This window comes from Prionailurus viverrinus, chromosome D1 (genome assembly GCF_022837055.1).
Source record: "Prionailurus viverrinus isolate Anna chromosome D1, UM_Priviv_1.0, whole genome shotgun sequence".
NCBI lineage: Eukaryota > Metazoa > Chordata > Mammalia > Carnivora > Felidae > Prionailurus > Prionailurus viverrinus.
Window position 1 is genome coordinate 40,677,728 of NC_062570.1, and position 17,203 is coordinate 40,694,930.

Genomic DNA, 17,203 nt, shown 5'->3' on the forward strand with positions numbered 1-17,203 from the left:
TCATGGCCTCTGTCGGGACTTTGCCATCTCAACTTATAGTTACCTGACTTTTCTCTTTCTCTTTTACATAATGGCCTTTGAAGGGGAGACCTGTAACTTTTCCCAGGAAAGCTTGCTCACATCTCATACACTGTATATTGGGCTGAGCCTCTAACATTTTCTTTGAGGATCTGGAAACATGCAGTGTGTTAACAACATTAGGCACCCAGTAAATTCTCACCTTCCAGCATGTTCTTTTGTGTTTGCCCATAACCTGACTGTTTCAGGGTTTTGATGGTATTTTTTTCCTTTTTATCAGTATCTACATTATTAATGTTGTTACCATAAGGTTTTTTTCCAAAGTACCAAAAAAAGGTACCTCAGTATTTAGAAGACAGCCACCCAGAAAAAAAAATTTTTCCCCATCAGCTGCAAAGCTCAGTCAAATTATGCCCACAATAGGGGTGCCTGGCTGGCTCAGTTGCCAGAGCACGTGACTCTTGCTCTCAAGGTTGTGAGTTTGAGCCTCACATTGGGTGCAGAAATTACTTAAAAATAAAATCTTTAGAAAAGATTTATCCAGCATATTCACTGGGAGTCTGGCTTCTCCCTTGTCTGTCCTGCTCTGCTCAGTGGGCCAGTGGGTTGAGCACATCCAGGAACCCTGTTCAATTCCCTTAAGCCAGCTGTGTGGCCACACAAGTGGAATCCATTGGTCACAGAGACCAATGGGACCCCAGAATTTACTTAAGGTTTGAAGGCCTGAGTTTATCTAGACCCTTACAAGTTAAGGACACAAAATACTCAGTAAGACACCACCCAAAAGATCTTGGGCAGCTTTACTGCTGAAAACACTTCTATGGCCAACTCTTGACAACATCCAAGAACTTGTCGCTTGCAACTTTTTTAGAGGGAGTAGACACTATCACTTTTCTCTTCAAAGGGGAGTACAGGGTAACATCAAACTCCTGACTATCTGGGGAGCAAAATTCAATCTTTACACTAAAGCAATGATAACAAATGCAGGCTGTGTACCTGACATTCGATTCCTAAACATCCAATGTCTGCTTAACTCTTCTGGAATTCACTAACTCACATTCCTGCAAATACAGAGTTATTGGGATTCCCAAATGTCAGTCATTCTCAAACTCAGATGTGCATAGAAGTACCTTGGAGTCTTGTTAAACACAGAGATGTCTGAATTCTACCCTTGCAGATTCTGAGATTCTGATTTGTAGATGTGTGTGTGTGTGTGTGTGTGTGTGTGTGTGTGTTTTCCCCCCAAAACTTTCACTGAGAAACTTTTCCTGGTAGTAAGTTTAGGAACTTGTGAATATGATTCAGTGATCTAGCAGAAGGCTCCTCTGACATGGGCAACAAATGATGGAGGCAAGTACAGAAATTCTCCTTTTCCCTTAACAATCAAGAGACTCTTCTATAACAAGGTTTCATTTTAATAAGGTCCTTAGGTGATACAGATGCATCTCAGGGTTTGAGAACGACTATATATGATACGTGCAAACAAAAAAGAGCAGTTCAGAGACAGAGAAAGATATCAGTACATCACCTAGAGATCTTGTTAAAATACAGATTTTGATTCAGTGGGTTTGGGCTGGGATCAGAGACACTACACTTGTAACATCTGTAGTGATGCCAATGCTGCTGGTTCTTGGAACACATTTTAAGTAACAAAGGTTAAGAGCACAGGCTGGCGGGGGGTGGGGAGGGGTGGTTCCATAAACCAAGTCAAATCTTGGCTTCCTCACTTTACTGTGTGATGCTGGGCTAGGTGATTAACTTCTCTGGCCTGTGTTTTTGTAAAATGGGGATAAGAGGAGGGAAGACCAGTACCGACCCCAGAGCACTGTAAGAATTGTCACAGTGCATGAGCACTTACAAGGTCGGCAAGTACCAAGACTAGCAAGAGTCTATTAAATGGTAACTCTTACCATTTAAAATTTTACCAACTTCTTACTTTAAGAGTTAGGGTTCTAAGCTCATGCAAAACAGGCAGAATGATTCTTCCTGGCCTGGTGACTGCCTGGTTAGCTGCATTGCTTTGCCAAATTATAGCTTAGCTTCAAATAGGTTTTTCCAGGAAGGGGCTTGAGTTGAACAGGATAAGGCATGGAGGACTGAGGACTCCTCATCCAGACTGTGGGTCCTCAGTGGGTTGCTCCCTACCCACTGGGTCTGGAAATGCAGGGGTCAGAGAGGGACGAGGCCACTTTTTCTCCACAGCGGTTGCTATTTCCAGTTCATGTTTATGAAATACATATAATTTTAAGGCTTTAACAAGAGAGAGCCTTCCCTCTGTGGTTGATTTACAGAGTCATATTTACACTCTTATTACAAGTTAGTGTTCTGGGCTCTAAGTGCCCTGAGGTTCCCATGGCTTGCTCTTGGGACAGCTAGAGTTATAACACTGGTCAAAGCCACTGACTGTGTCATTCCAAGCTAGCAGACGCGGCTCCCTTGCCACTTCATACCGAGGGTTTGATTGGGTTTGGGGGTGGTTAGCACAGAATCCTGCCTCTCTGAAAGAAAATGCCTCTTGCTGTGGGTTGTCTGCTTTAAAAACTCTAAAGGCTTGGGCATGCCTGGGTGGCTCAGTTAAGCGTCTGACTCTTGATTTTGGCTCAGGTCATGGTCTCACGCTTCGTGAGATTGAGCCGCACGTCAGATTCTGCACTGACAGCATGGAGCCTGCTTGGGATTCTCTCTCTCTCTCCCTGTCTCTGCCCCTGCCTTGCTCAGGTGCACGTTCTCTCTCTCTCTCTCTCTCAAAATAAATAAACTTAAAAAAAAAAAAACCAACAACCTCGGAAGGCTCTAGAACAATGCGTTAGAAGAGTCACAGTTGAAGAGCAAAGTCTGTCACCAGGAGAGCCAATGACCAATCCTCCAGCATTCAATAGTCAAGGGGATGATTATACTAAACTATGCATTCCGGAGTTTAAAAGCAACATAGACTACAGGCTTCAAACAGCAGCAAGACTTCCAGTCAAGTAAATGTGTCATCAGCATTTGCACAGAGGCATACCTGAAGCACCTCACTCTACTTTCTGTAGCCCTATTTCCCTCTTTGAATACTGCATGCATCTTAGCCTTTGATCTGGGGAAGCAAGATTCTCTCTGTGATTAGATACCCCTGCAGCCAGAAGGAATTCTTCAAGGCATGAATATTCTTTCATTAATGACTCAAGTCTTATTCTTTTTAAATCATCACTCACAACTGGGATGATTATACCCCCCCCCTTTTTTTTAAATAACCTTATAATTAGCTGCAGTTTCACAGATGAGTTAAAGGCCAAATTATTGGTTGTTTCTTTTCTTGCTTTTATCCCCCCTTACTATTTGGCACCAATTTCAGGAATTTGCAGAGGATATGAGAACCTAGACAAAAATTCCTCTGATATGAACAGATAATGGTGGCAAGAAAATGGATTCCCTCTCCTCTTTTCTGAGAAGCCAGGGTCTCAATCCCAATAGCCAGGAAGTGGGTAAATACCTCCTCACACATCAGAGGTGGAATTCTGTGCCTTTGATTCCCCAGGGAAGCAACAAAAACCCACTTCTTGGATTTCCCGGTGAATGGTGAGAAGTTTGTTGGCCCTGGGTTCAGTACTGCTGTGCATGAGACCCCCGGACGGCTGCATTTGGACCATGCCGTGGCGGTTGCTGAGGTAAGAGCCACTGGGCCTCCACAACTCCAAGGGTATAGTAAGCTTGAGAGAAGAGGTGCCTACATGAGGAGATGAAGAAAGATACTTTCTCTGTTTTAGAAAAACATGAGCTTCCATGTACAAAGGAGACTTGCACTGCTGAACGGCTCTGTCACCTTGGAAGAAAGATCACCTGTCGTGGAATCGCAATCTCAACCCCAATCATGGGCCAAGTGGGGAGCAGGGGACAAAGAGGAGTATGAGAGAGAATGTAACCTGTAGGCCAGGTTGGGCCTCTGGGGAGAGGAAAGCAAGTTCTTTAGGCCATGTGAAAAGTATACAGCAGGTAGGTCCTCAGCGCTGAAATCTGGTTAAACTAAAAGAGATTAAAAACTAGAAGAGGGGTTTCTGGGTGGCTCAGTCAGGTGAACATCAGACTCCAGCTCAGGTCATGATCCCGTTGGGCTTGGGGCTGTCAGCCTGTCAGCAAGGAGCCCACTTCAGATCCTCTGTTCCCCTCTCTTGGCCCCTCCCCCATGTGCTCTCTCTCTCTCTCTCTCTCTCTCAAAAATAAGTAAACATTTAAAAAAAAAAGTAGAGGAAATCTGTGCTGGTATGAGTCACACTCACTTAATTAACATACCTGCACAGAATATTTAGCTCACCGATTTGAAGCAATTAAAATGCATGCTGAAGAGCAAGATTCCTTAGTCTTTTTCCTTAATACAGTGATTATTATTATTATTTTAAAGATAACCTATCGTGGAAGCCCATAGCTTTGCCAGCAAAAACAATGTCCTGCCATCGTTAAAAGTATGTTACAATTTGTGGCTATGTACCCAGCATTTGACATGGAGTGGTGTTCTATTTCAACCCAATTTAATTATATGCTCCTTTTATATATCGTGGATGGCTCATACTAGCAGAATTGTTTTGCCTGGTGAAAAACTGGCCATGACTTGTCATAATGGGCTGGTTTATAGAACCACTGAAGTATAGTTACTGCCCATCATTCGGGAATTATGGCACCATAACAACCCTTTATTTACATATACTGCTGAGACAGTAAAAACAGCAAATAGATTTCTTAAATCGAGACGGCAGAAATTTCCCCCCAGGGCACTTGGCCCTCATTGTGGCAGTAACATATGCAAGTCTAAATAACTTTGGTGTCTGTATTTCGGCAGTGCATCATTTCATGGACAGTTTATAACATTCTAATAATAAAATGGACTCTAAATTTGGAGTTGGGCTTCACGAACATTAGATGGTAATGCACACAGCAGAATCTCTAAGTGATTTGTGAGGAAGGTTTAAATTTGCTAATCACACTACTGCTGAGAGACTCTGCAAAGGAGCTGAAGTGTGATCGGTGGCTGGGCTATTGGAAGGCGAGCCTTCGACTCGCCGAGTGCCTGACCTAGTTTATGTTAGCGCAGAGACCACATCTGGGGAAGTCAGGGACGCTTTCATTTTCAGACTCCCAGGCCTGGAGAAACATTAGAAATGTTAGAAACATTCAGTACCCTTCCCCTACCTTCTTGACCTACCCTGTTCTTTCTTTTTCATGATATATGTTTTGGGGGAAAAAATTATTGGGGTAAATCATCATGGCGTCACTGACTGTTTTTCCACCCTGAGATTTCACGTAAAGTGCCCTTTCTTTATTCCTTTCCACCCCTTTATAGAAGTGCCACTAGACTTATTTTTAATACACATTTTTAATTTATTTAAAAATATATTTTTTAAGTTTATTTTGAGAGAGAGACAGCACGAGCGGGGAAGGGGCAGAGAGCGAGAGAGAGAGGAGACGAGAATCCCAAGCTGGCTCTGTGCTGTCAACGCAGAGCCCCATGTGGGGCTCGAACCCACGAAACCGTGAGATCATGACCTGAAAGGAAACCAAGAGCCAGATGCTTAACCGACTGAGCCACCCAGGTGCCCCTCAATACACATATTTTAAAGGCATGCTCCAAAACATCGCCACTGCACTTCCATTTCTGGAGTGGTGGGTTCCACTCTTCCCTCCCTTTAGCTTCTATTGAAGTCGTATGTCTGAGCGACAAAGGATTGTGTGGGGATGTCAGTGACTCAGACTGCAGCCAGTCATTCTCCAGTGACACACAGCTGTTTCCAGGGGGCAAATACTTAAAAGGGGGTCCTAGTCCTCCCCAGGCCTGGAAGAGTGTGGAGGGCCCAGGGGAGGGGGCAGCCGTGATAGCATCTCCGGACTCCTGAGGTCACTGCCCCGTGTCTGTGGGTTGCTGCAAAAGCGTTAAACCGCACGCTCCTATAATTGCCAAGCTCCCGGACCTTCCCAAAGAGGAGTAGGAAGGTTGGCCAGCATCTTGGGTGAACACTCCTGTCACTGAGGAGTAGGTTATGCCTGTAAAAGGGAGTCCCTCCCGGGTGGTCCAGCCCCTCTGCCCGCCGCCCCACCCCCACCCGCCCGGCAGGTGCCTGGGTGCAGTGCACTCACCCCCCGAGGGCAGGCCGGTACAGGTGCCTCCGTGCTGGCACGGGCTGCGCTCGCAGGCGTCGGGGTAGAGCACGCAGCCCAGCTTTAGCTCGGTCAGGCCCACCACCTCCGCAAAGCTGCTGCGCTTGTTGTGCAGCGGCAGCTCGTTGTTGTTCAGCACCACCGAGTCCAGGCAGCCCTGGAAGCCGCTCAGCACCTGCGTGACCCGCGTGTCGGTCAGGCTGCGGATGTTATCCGCCTGCACCAGCGCCCCGAAGTAGATGGTGCTCTCGGTGCTCAGCGTCTGGAAGTAGAGGGGCGCCCGACGCCGCTCCACGTAGCTGTCGTCCAGGGACAGGCTCGTGAAGTTGCGGTTGAGCTCCAGGAAGACCGAGTGCCAGCTCCCATCGTTGACGGCGCGGCCCGAGATGCCCAAGATTCCCGGGCCATTGCCACAGTCCAGCTGGAACCACAGCTTGCCGTCCACGATCTGTGTGGGGAACGAGCACGGGAGCGCTTTTTAGTATGCATCTGGCAATACATTCCCGGACACCTTGTTCCCAGGAAGGCTCTAGGATGGACAGTGCTTTTGATCCAGTCATAAATCTAGTACGGTCTGATCTCTACCCGTTATATGCCATGCAAATGCACGCCTGAAATGTCACAAATCTTGCAACTAGTAACATGAGCACAGCTGCACAAATCCACAATTATATTTCAGAGTGTTCATATTCTTTGGACCTCTGCCCTTCGGAATCTCACAGCAATATCTTGTTGAGGGGTCTGTTTATTCCCTGCACCCTTCTTAGTTATTACCACCACAGGAATGATTTCTGTAAACTCTATATTTATTTACAGATGTTTATTGAACATCTGCTAGGCAGTATTCTAAGCGCTCTGGAGACCACCATGAGCAGAAAGAGTTACTACCTCTGACCTCTTGGGGCTTATGTTTTAGGGGGCAGATTGCCATAAATCAAATAAGCATAGAAATATGTATATATTCCACAAGTAAGTCTGTGTGAGTGTGCTACGGGAGAGAGAAAGAGGCCAGGTAGAAATAAAAGATCTACTTCCCAGCTTCATCCATAATTAAGAGTTTAAAACCCTTCTATATTAAATACTAGCATACTCTTTTTTTTAAACATTTTTTATTGTTTATTTATTACTGAGAGAGAGAGAGAGAGAGAGAGAGAGAGAGAGATCGGGGGAGGGGCAGAGAGAGAGGGAGACACAGAACCTGAAGCAGGGTCTAGGCTCCAAGCTGTCAGCACAAAGCCCGACGTGGGGCTGGAACTCACAGGCTGTGAGATTGTGACCTGAGCTGAAGTCAGACACTCGACCGACTGAGCCACCCAGAAGCCCCTACACACTAGCCTATTCTTAAAACAGTTCTTTAGGACTGCTGCTCATCATTTAGGTTAAGATTACCTCACAGAGTGCTCAGGGCTTGGCCATTTGCTTAGAATATAGCTACATGTGTTCAATGACATCTGGCCTTCCAGAAGGATTTTCTGGTTAACTATTCCCAGCCCCTGGTCTAGGGTCAGCTACAACAGAGACCTGCCTGCTTCTTTGATTGCACTGGTGCAGGGAGGGCATCCAAGTCGGTTCCGGGAGGCCAACTAACTGGAAGGGGACATCAAAGTCAGGGAGGAAGTGTGGGTTATTGAACATGGTGGCTGGTGAACAGCCGTTGGCCAGGGACTGGTCCTCCATGGAGACCCAGGTTCCACTGCTGCTGAGGACACGGGCCAGTCTGTGAACCCCATCGTCCACCCTCATCTGCATTTCTCAGAAATGCAAGGTGGCTTGAGGATCCAGGGAATGATGCTGGACCCCCCTCCTCGTGACAAACCGATACTGGGCCCTGAAAGGATTCACCTCCCGAGACTGAAATAAAAGTCCTTTTTCTGGCCTTTGTGTATGACCCAGCAAAAAGGTCTTGTGAAGGCTGGCGTCTGAGACATCCAAAGGCAGCTGGCCTTTATTTAGGATCTGCTGACATTGGTCTTCTCCCAAAACCCGGGCAGAGAACACAAACTTGTAGAGAGAGCGAAGGGGAAGGGAAGGGAAAGGAAGGGAAGACAGACCTTCCAGGTCTCTAAGAGCTAAGGAGGCATAAGTGTCAAACTGATGCACAGAAACAGACTCACCCACTCTTTCCAAAGTGTGTTTGGCCTAGGACAGCCTGATGGGGGTTTTCATGGTATCACTCATTCTCACAAATGGGTATTTCTCTACCTGTGCTTCGGTGTGTTCCACAGACAACTGATTCTAAGGGACTCTCCTTTCTGCCTCTGTGGACTCTCTGGCACCCTCTCTTCCTGCATAGAAAGTTTACACCACGGAACCATGTGTATGTGGAAGTCAGGGGGCAGTGTGAATTTATCCCCTGAGCCCTGGGTATTTGTGAATGAGGACTCTAACTCAGGCTTTGGCGTGTAGCCTGGTGAGAACCAGCTGGCCTCTCTGGGCCTGGGACCCTTCTCTGGAGAACAGCGATTGGAGACCATGTCCACTCTAGAATGGTTAGCTACACATACGTACGTACTCCACTCAGAAACACAAGTGGATAAAGAAGTGGAAAAAGACTGGAGACAGATATTTATTTCTTTTCAGAGAGCTTTCATATGTAATCTGTGCTGTTGCCTTGGTCATTTTTTTGGTTCAACAAAATGGACTGAATGGATATTGTAAATCATACCAGCATACTTGCTCAGTAACAACTCCTGGGTAATATCCATATTTTTATTTCAATGTAAGTAATAAAATGATCAAATGCGACTTTGGGGACTTCCTCCTTCCGGCACAGTCCAGCTGCCGTTATGCTCCGTGGCTACAAAGTGGTGTCCCCAGACTATCAAGGAAAATCTGGTGGTGAGGGTGCAATTCATCTAAGATATTGTAAAAGGATATCTTCAATTAATATGTTACTCAGTCCATTCCCCTCCCCAACCCTACTCCCTACCTCTTGGGATAATAACCAGGTTGCAAATTCATCTGGGAGAACCATTATAGCTCTAATGTACTCAGGTACATCAAAGTTCTTTAACTAAGGAACAGAAAACGATCCCATACTGACAGTACAGTTAAACTGTACTAAACTGAGTACAGTTTTCTTTTCTGTTGAAAAAAAATAACAGCAGCGAGCTGCTGAATGAAGAGAAAGCCAGGTGCCTACATCATCCTTAGCCTTTTGAAAACAAAAGCGATTTGTAGCCTCAAAATTCTAGGCGTTTGGAATTATAAGCCTTGTTTAGACGACACACTAGAGTGCTGATAATCAAAGGCTACCTTGCAAAAGTTCATCTTTTCCTATCTCACAGGCATATTACGCCGGGGAGAGAAGAAAACACTTTCTTTCTTTCTTTCTTTTTTTTTTTTTTTCGTAAGAGAACACTTTCATGTTTGAGTCCATTCATACTGGAAACTCATGCTCTCATCATATTTAGTTTTTCTCTGTCTTCAGAATAGGGTTTACCCAGTTTGAAAGGATCTCTCTTTTAAGAGGACAAAGCTTTTTCAAATCAGAGGGCAAGCTTTTTTTTCTTTTTTCTTTTATTTCTTTTTGAGAGAGAGCATGTGCACGTGCGAGCAAGAGAAGGGCAGAAGACAGTAAGATATTTTAATAGAAATTGCACTGTGCATGAAACTGTAAAAAAAAAAAATCTACACAAATGATCTGAAATGATGTGCTGAGTTGGGGGAGGCAGGTGGGCAATTTGTTCAATGAAATGCATAATTCAGAGAGCAGGGAAAGATACTTAGCTTCTCAGTTTTGTCTGAAATCAGTGATGTGCTTTAACCTGGATCTTGAGTGGCTTGGGGTTGGGGCTTAGAAGACACGATATCAGAGCTGTAAGAAGTCATCTTGTAGGGGCTGCCTGGGTGGCTTAATTGGGTGAGCATCTGACTCTTGATTTTGGCTCAGGTCATGATCCCAGGGTCATGGGATTGCGTCCCGCATTGGGCTCTGCTGAGAATAGAGCCTGCCTGGGATTCTCTCTCCCTCCCTCTGCCTGGGATTCTCTCTCTCCCTCCTTCTGCCTGGGATTCTCTCTCTCTCCCTCCCTCTGCCCTTCTCCCCTGCTTCCACGTTCTCTCTCTTTCTCTCTCAAATAAAAAAAAAATAGAAGTCATCTTGTGGGAAACTAGGATTTTGAGTAAAAAAGTATAAACAATGGCGCAAAGTGTTACTGCTTCAGATCCTTGGTGTGGCTCTAGCAAATGCACTAACATCCCCAAACTTGTAAGAAGGTTATTAAATATTCTTTGTAAAGGGAACTTTTTGAAAACTTATTTTCAAGGCTATCTATTGATAGCCATCAATTGCTATCTAGCTCAAAATTTATACCTTAGATGAATAAATAATCATCCCAGCCCTCCAAATTTCTTCTTTTAATAAACACCTGTCGTACTCCTGAGTGGCTTGCCTCTTCAGAAGGCCAGATCCACTGCTGACCAGCTATGTTCCGGCAAGGCCACTGATTCTCTCTGAACCTGTTTCCTCACAGGCAAAAAAAGTAGGCATTCATATCTAGGCACAAGAGACTGAGGATGAAAACACATGTATGTATTTTGTAAAGTACTTGGTAAACTTTTAGGTATTTTATTACCATTATACTGCAATTATTATAACTTGACTCACATCTCAATGATACTGTTACACAGATCCTTGAAACTTGAGAATCTTGTGGGAACTTCTTTGTCACTTTTTTATGTTGGAAAGATCTGGTCACTCCAAGTGGGCTGTTTTACAAACTAAATGAGCTTTTTTATCTTCTTCTTATTCCTGGAATTTTAAGCTGACCATCTTCCTTTCATTCCTGGAGTTTTAAGCTAGCCATGTCTGAGAACCATCAAAATAAAGCCATGTGTCATCTCTTCCCCACAAAATGAAATAGTGACATTTTTAGATTAACAAGCAAGGATTCTTGTGCTTTTGCTATAATATGGGACCCGAAAGACTGATATATGGAAAAAGTTACAAATCTCTCCTGGTGATCTGACATGTTTCTTTCACAGGTTTGAGGAGAGCCAGAGAACCTGTCCCACCATTTTTATTCTTTATTTGGCTGTCAAAAAATTCAGAGTTATGATTGGTGTTCAACTGATATAGTAACCCTTGATCTAGAGTTTTCAGTGATGATATTCTGCTCTTCCTCACTTCATTGGTTGGGTCTTAACCTTTCATTTTCATCTTAATAGTGCTCTGAGATTATTGCATTTTGGTGTTTATGGTAAGCCTAGAATCTCTTTTGGAAGAAGACAGGGTATCATTGGTCAACAGAAGAATGAGCACCTTTATTGCTGCTAAGAGACTGTGGTGCCCCTTGTCCATGAACATTTTCAATTCTTGAGATCCCAATGCAATTCTTTGACTGTCTTCAAGGGATGCCCTTCACCCCTATTGATTGTCTCAAATACTTTTTAGAGAATGTGCTCTAACTGGGAAAATATAAACAACCAAGAGGTACAATTTAAACAAAGCTTTTCAGTGTAGTCATTGAACCTAAGTACAAGGCACATACTGTACCTAAAGCCAATGAAATTAAATCTTGCATGAGGCTGGAAATGTTAAGCAAACAGATTCAAATCCCCTAAGTGGATATTCCTGGCGACTGTAGAGTATCTGCGATAGTTCAGTACAGCTGTGTCCTGCTGTAGGCAAACTCGACATAGGAAAAGCAAACTTACCGAACAGACAGATTGGGGGTGATTAGTCACATCACAAAGGGATTAATGGAAGGGTTCCTTCAAATAGCAACCGTGCATAGTTTATTAGAATTCCATTTACAGAGATTCAATTTACACAACTTTCAGAAACACGCTTGTTTCATGAAATACAATATACCTTAGGAGCTAGAGCTGCCTAAAAGGTTTAATTATTCTTCTTTCCCATCCCCAGGGATCTGCACATTTTAGACATTTGCCAGTGAAGTGTCAAATGACAAGCTCCATTTTAGGATCAAGCCATTCAGGCCCAATATTTTTGTTCTCTCTCAAATTTAATGCTATATAAGAGATTTGCTAATAGAAAGTATTTGCCTCATAAGGATGTTCTGAATTCACGAGTCCTGTTAGAGCTTGAAGGAGGACAGGAAGGTCAGAGGCACCTAAGCTGAGCTCCTGGTAGTTGGTACCTCTGGATGGGCAGAGCACTTTCCCAGCAATGATACAAAACCCCACCTCTCAGGGCTATTTAGAAAGTGATCTACTGGGTGTCTGGGTGGCTCAGTTGGTTTAGCATCTGACTTCGGTGATTCATGAGTTCGAGTTCTGCACCTGGTGAGCTCGAGCTCTATATCCCGTGAACTCGAGCCCCACATATGGTGAGCTTGAGTCTCGCATCCGGAGAACTTGAGCCCTGCATCCTGTATCCGGAGAGCTCGAGCCCCGTTTCTCTCTCTCTCTCTTTCTCTCTGTGCCTTGTGGGATTCTCTCTCTCTCCACCCTCACTCACTTGTGCCCTCTCTTTCTCAGTAAAAATAATAAATAAAATAAAAATAAAAAATAAAATAAAATGAAATAAAATAAAATAAAATAAAGACAGTGATCTACTGACCCAAGGCAGTTTGCTTCAGAGGCCAGAAGGTTGTAAAGATAGGACTTAGGGCTCTGAATTTTTCTTCTTCCACCATGAATATCGGATTTGAATTCACTGTTTGCCAAAACTGCATCCTTTGCTTCTCTTGTTTTCTTTAACAACACTGCTTTTTTTTTCTCCCAGAGCTGAAATCATTCTCTCAGTTGAATGTGTACAGATAATGGGGGATTCCCTATGAAAGTAGCCAACTTTTAAACTCCAACTCCCTGCTCACTCCCTCTGGCCACCACGTAGTGCCTGGCAATACCAGAAGCAGGTAAGCAAAAGACTATGTGACAGGAGAAGCCACTGGCATTTAATGTCCTACATACTTTTCTCCCTCCAGGATTAAAACCTGGGTCACCTAATCAACTTGGATGTGACCTATCAAACAATCAAAGGACGGAAGCTATAAGGGCCCACCATGATCTCAATTAAGCCTACTGGTAGAACCCTCGGAAGGAAAAAAATGCCAGCCATTTCCACTTGTATGGACACTTCATACTGGTCAGACTGCATCTGCCTCTGAATATACTTCCAACGGGCTGGTCTAGTAAGTGACCTTGTGAAAACAATGTTAGATTAAACATCTCCCTCCTTCTTCTCCCTTCTCCTCCCATACTGGAAGGCTCCATCTCATCTACAGATGCCCAGAGTGGGATTTTTACAAAATGATTAGAGCGGTAAGACTGAGAGCTGGAGAGAGCATGCAGAAGAACAGCACGGGGTGAGAGAAACTGGAACACAAGTCCAGGCCTCGGCGCCCGTTAACCGAACAACTTTGGGTAACGAACCAAACCTTTCTGAATCTCTGTTCTCTCCTTGATCAGATGGGGAAGATCATATATAATACATTATTATGTTAACTTTGTAATCAAAACAAATGAGGCACAAAACACTGTTAGTATTAGTCTTGTCGGTTTCATGAAGGCCCCAGAAGTTCTGAGCTGCATACACATGCCAGACTTGCTCTAAAGGAAATCTGGCTGCGTTGGAGAGTTTCTGAGGCTGGGAATGATTTAAAAATTGGGCCGCTTGGGCCACAATAGGACATATGGAACCTTCTAGACCCTAGATCTCCAACTTCCTCCCTGTGTAAGAACAGAAGTCACCTTCAGGGGTCAGTGGGGATAGGCCCATATGGTAGAAAAGGACACAGCTGATCTCTTTAAAAAACCACCCCTGCCATGGAATTGATTAGGAAGTGCATTGTAACGAACTGTTGCCTGATTACGGCTCAAAGAAGGGCAGCCCTTGAACCCACTCTAGAGAGAGATGCCCCAGTATCCGAAGAGCCAATTCTGAAGCCAGGTGTAGAAAAGGAAATGGGGTGTTGGCACACTTCCCAGTCCTGCTGCTGCTCCTCTTTGCCCTCAAGCCAGTTTCTGGTCTTCTGAACTTAAAAGACAAAAAAGATTTCAGTCCCCAATCCCAGAGCCAAAACATTACCATGAGAACTCACTGCAGGAAAAGATAACCCATTTTAATTACCTTCAGAATTATGCAGGGATTTGCTCTGGTGTACATTATAATCCCGTTGCTTTGCAGAGTTCGCAGCCTCAGAGCTAGCCGAAAGTCCTCTTCTTTGCTATTTTCAGAAAGCCGGTATTTGATGTAGCTGTTTCCAGCAAAGCTGAGAGAAGTGTGCCCTGAAAAGACCATTATGAGAAGACATATCTACTGTTAACATCCAGAAACGTGAAATCACCCAACAACTACCAAGCAAGTTGATTAAGGACCATGGGAAGTTGATGAAGGCATTGAGGAGAAGGCATTTTTTGATTAAAAACTGGTTCTCCACGTCAGGCCCCACTCTAATTCCAATGTGAAAAAAATATTAATTCATCAGATACCAAAAAAAAAAAAAACAAAAAAAAAAACCAACCCTAAAACCTTACTTGTCTCATGCCAAGGGAAACTTGGTAAATTCTATATCCTGAGTTTTCTTAAGGTCCCAATTCCTGCTTTGTAAAATGAGCACCATTAAAAGATACCCCTTCATTCCCACCACCAATCACTTAGATACCAAAAAACTTTCCACTCCGTGAAACAGAGGAAAGACAAAGAATTCTTTTCAAAGAATATCCATATTCCCTGAGCACCCTAATGCCAAATAGCCAACTTACATAATTTGCACTAATGTTGACAGAAGGGAGTTGATGTCTTATTCGTGTGCTGTGAAAATTCTACTTTTTGGCCATTAATTTCAAGGCTTCCCTTCTCAGAATCCTCAGTCCTACCCACGTCACTCAATTCTGCAGTCACCCTCTATTTTACTGACTCCAGTTTAATGTTCTAACAAGCAAAGTAATGCTGAAAAGCTGTCTTGCTGGGGTGAAAGGTGGAAAGTGCAAAAATACACTAGATGGATGACAAGCATGGACAATCAAAAGTCTTCTACAGAGAAAGGAGAAGGAAGATGGGTGGAAAGTGACATCCAAAGCTAGGACACTTGTTGGCTTTGTTGGCACCCCACATACCCACCTGCTCTGTGCACATGGTGGGTGCAGGGGGAGGGGCAGCACAAGTATCTTTTAAATCTAAGCCCTAGGTGACCTCAAAGGCAAGTAGGCTGGTGATCTCTTCATTCACAGGCAGCTCTTTTCTTGAAATCAACTGTGAAACAGCTTTGGCTTCCATGTGTTTTTTTTTTTTAATTTTTTTTTCAACGTTTATTTATTTTTGGGACAGAGAGAGACAGAGCATGAACGGGGGAGGGGCAGAGAGAGAGGGAGACACAGAATCGGAAACAGGCTCCAGGCTCTGAGCCATCAGCCCAGAGCCTGACGCGGGGCTCGAACTCACAGACTGCGAGATCGTGACCTGGCTGAAGTCGGACGCTTAACCGACTGCACCACCCAGGCGCCCCTTCCATGTTTTGAAAATAGTGCTTCTCTTTGCAAAGGATGAATTTCTAAAACCCAATGCTTAGCAAAGTGCTTTGCACATGGTAGGCATAATTGTTTGTTAATAAATACTTCTCAGATTCCAAAAAGGGTATCAGTGTGCCTGTATTTTAAATACATCCTCTACCAAAAAGAGTTCTTCATAGAGTTTAGAAGTGATAGAGAATATGTGAATCAAACAAAGTACTGCAATTGAGTGAAAATCGGTAACAGGGTTATTGGTCATTCAGAAACAAAATACATTTCTTCTCCCTCCCTCCCTTCCCTCTTCCTCCCTTCCTTTCTCCCCACTTCCTTCCTTCTGCCCATCCTTCCCTCCCTTCATTCCTTTCTTTCTCTCTTTTCTCTTTCTCTTCCTCTTTCTTTCTTTGTTTCTTTCTTTCTTTCCTTCAGGACACAGAGGCAAGCACCTCTCCTTTTGGGAACATGTAGTAGATCATATGTATTTCCAGTGGAGGGTCTGCTTACTTGGTGCTCTAGGCTGGGCTTGCTCTATGGAAGATCTACTGGACTGGCTCAGCTGTACCTTCTGTTGATCTCTGTGTTGTGTCTATGGGTTGTGCAGCCCTCTGAACATCGAAGGCCGTGCCACAGATACTCTGACTCCTCTGCCTAACCAACGGCCTTCTATTTTCCACTGTACACTCTTAATATCCATGTGACATGATTGAAAACACATGTTGTGGTCTTCCTGTTATGCAAGGAGTCCACGGTCATTGCATGCTTCCTTAGCACAGGCCAAAGCTGTAATAAATCCCAAGTATGTTTGAGGGTGGATGTCAGCTGTGGTGCATTCTGAAGGTAAATGTTGCATGCAGACAGATATGTCTTCAGGAAGGGCTAGGGCAGTGTAATTTACTCAAGGGCAAGTGCTTCAGGAATATGAATTTAGACCCTCATCATTCTACCCCACTCTGCACCTGAGCACTCTCCAAGCTTCCCTGGTGGACACTGGCAGAGGTATGGTCTCCTGCTGGCTTCATAACCGACACACTGCATGTCCCCTGGACATGGCTTCTCCATGCAAGGATCGTTGGACCCCGGGCACAGTCCTCCTGTGACAAAAGGGAACACACATGATCAGTACACGGGGACTCACACTACATTCCAGGGAGCGCAGAAAAAGTTCAAGGGCTGCACTCTGCAGGCTCTGAGCTCAGAGGCAAAGAGGCCATCCAGAGGCAGGAGCACCTGAGGGGCTTTTCCTGGTGTGAGCGCCTGTCAAACTTCCCTGCCTCTGTCAAAAGCACACTGGCAGACTGAAGTAGGCTGGCTGCAGAGAATACACGGAGCTCCTCCTTTCAGGTTACAATATGCTAAGGTTGGAATTGGGCCAATTTTAGCTGAGAAAAGATCACACCACATGGGCTCCGGTCGTATTGACTGGAGCGGGTCCTGCACACGGGTGCCCACTTGAATGCATCACCTGAGTTTAGATTTCTCCTATGCCCTTTCCCTGCTCTGAAAAACTTAGGGGGTAGACTTCAGAAAATGTTAGTTGTTCTTTTCAGAGGAGAAAGAAAAAGACTTTCCTAAAGAAAAGTAGGACTAATTCCAAACCGGGCAAGCACAATTCACATTGTTTCCTAATCCCTTCTGCTACCTG

General features: G+C 44.6%; 1 protein-coding gene across 3 annotated transcripts in view; it reads right to left on the minus strand.

The window, feature by feature from the left end:
• FAT3 (FAT atypical cadherin 3) overlaps window positions 1-17,203 on the minus strand; it is a 523,627-nt gene that overhangs the window by 23,807 nt on the left and 482,617 nt on the right. For all 3 annotated transcript variants that reach the window (XM_047823754.1, XM_047823753.1, XM_047823752.1), the window contains 3 exons: window positions 16,518-16,652; window positions 14,183-14,340; window positions 6,124-6,592 (listed from right to left, as the gene is read on the minus strand). In XM_047823754.1, coding sequence (XP_047679710.1) covers window positions 6,124-6,592; window positions 14,183-14,340; window positions 16,518-16,652 — 762 coding nt within the window. The remainder of the gene's footprint in view (window positions 1-6,123; window positions 6,593-14,182; window positions 14,341-16,517; window positions 16,653-17,203) is intronic.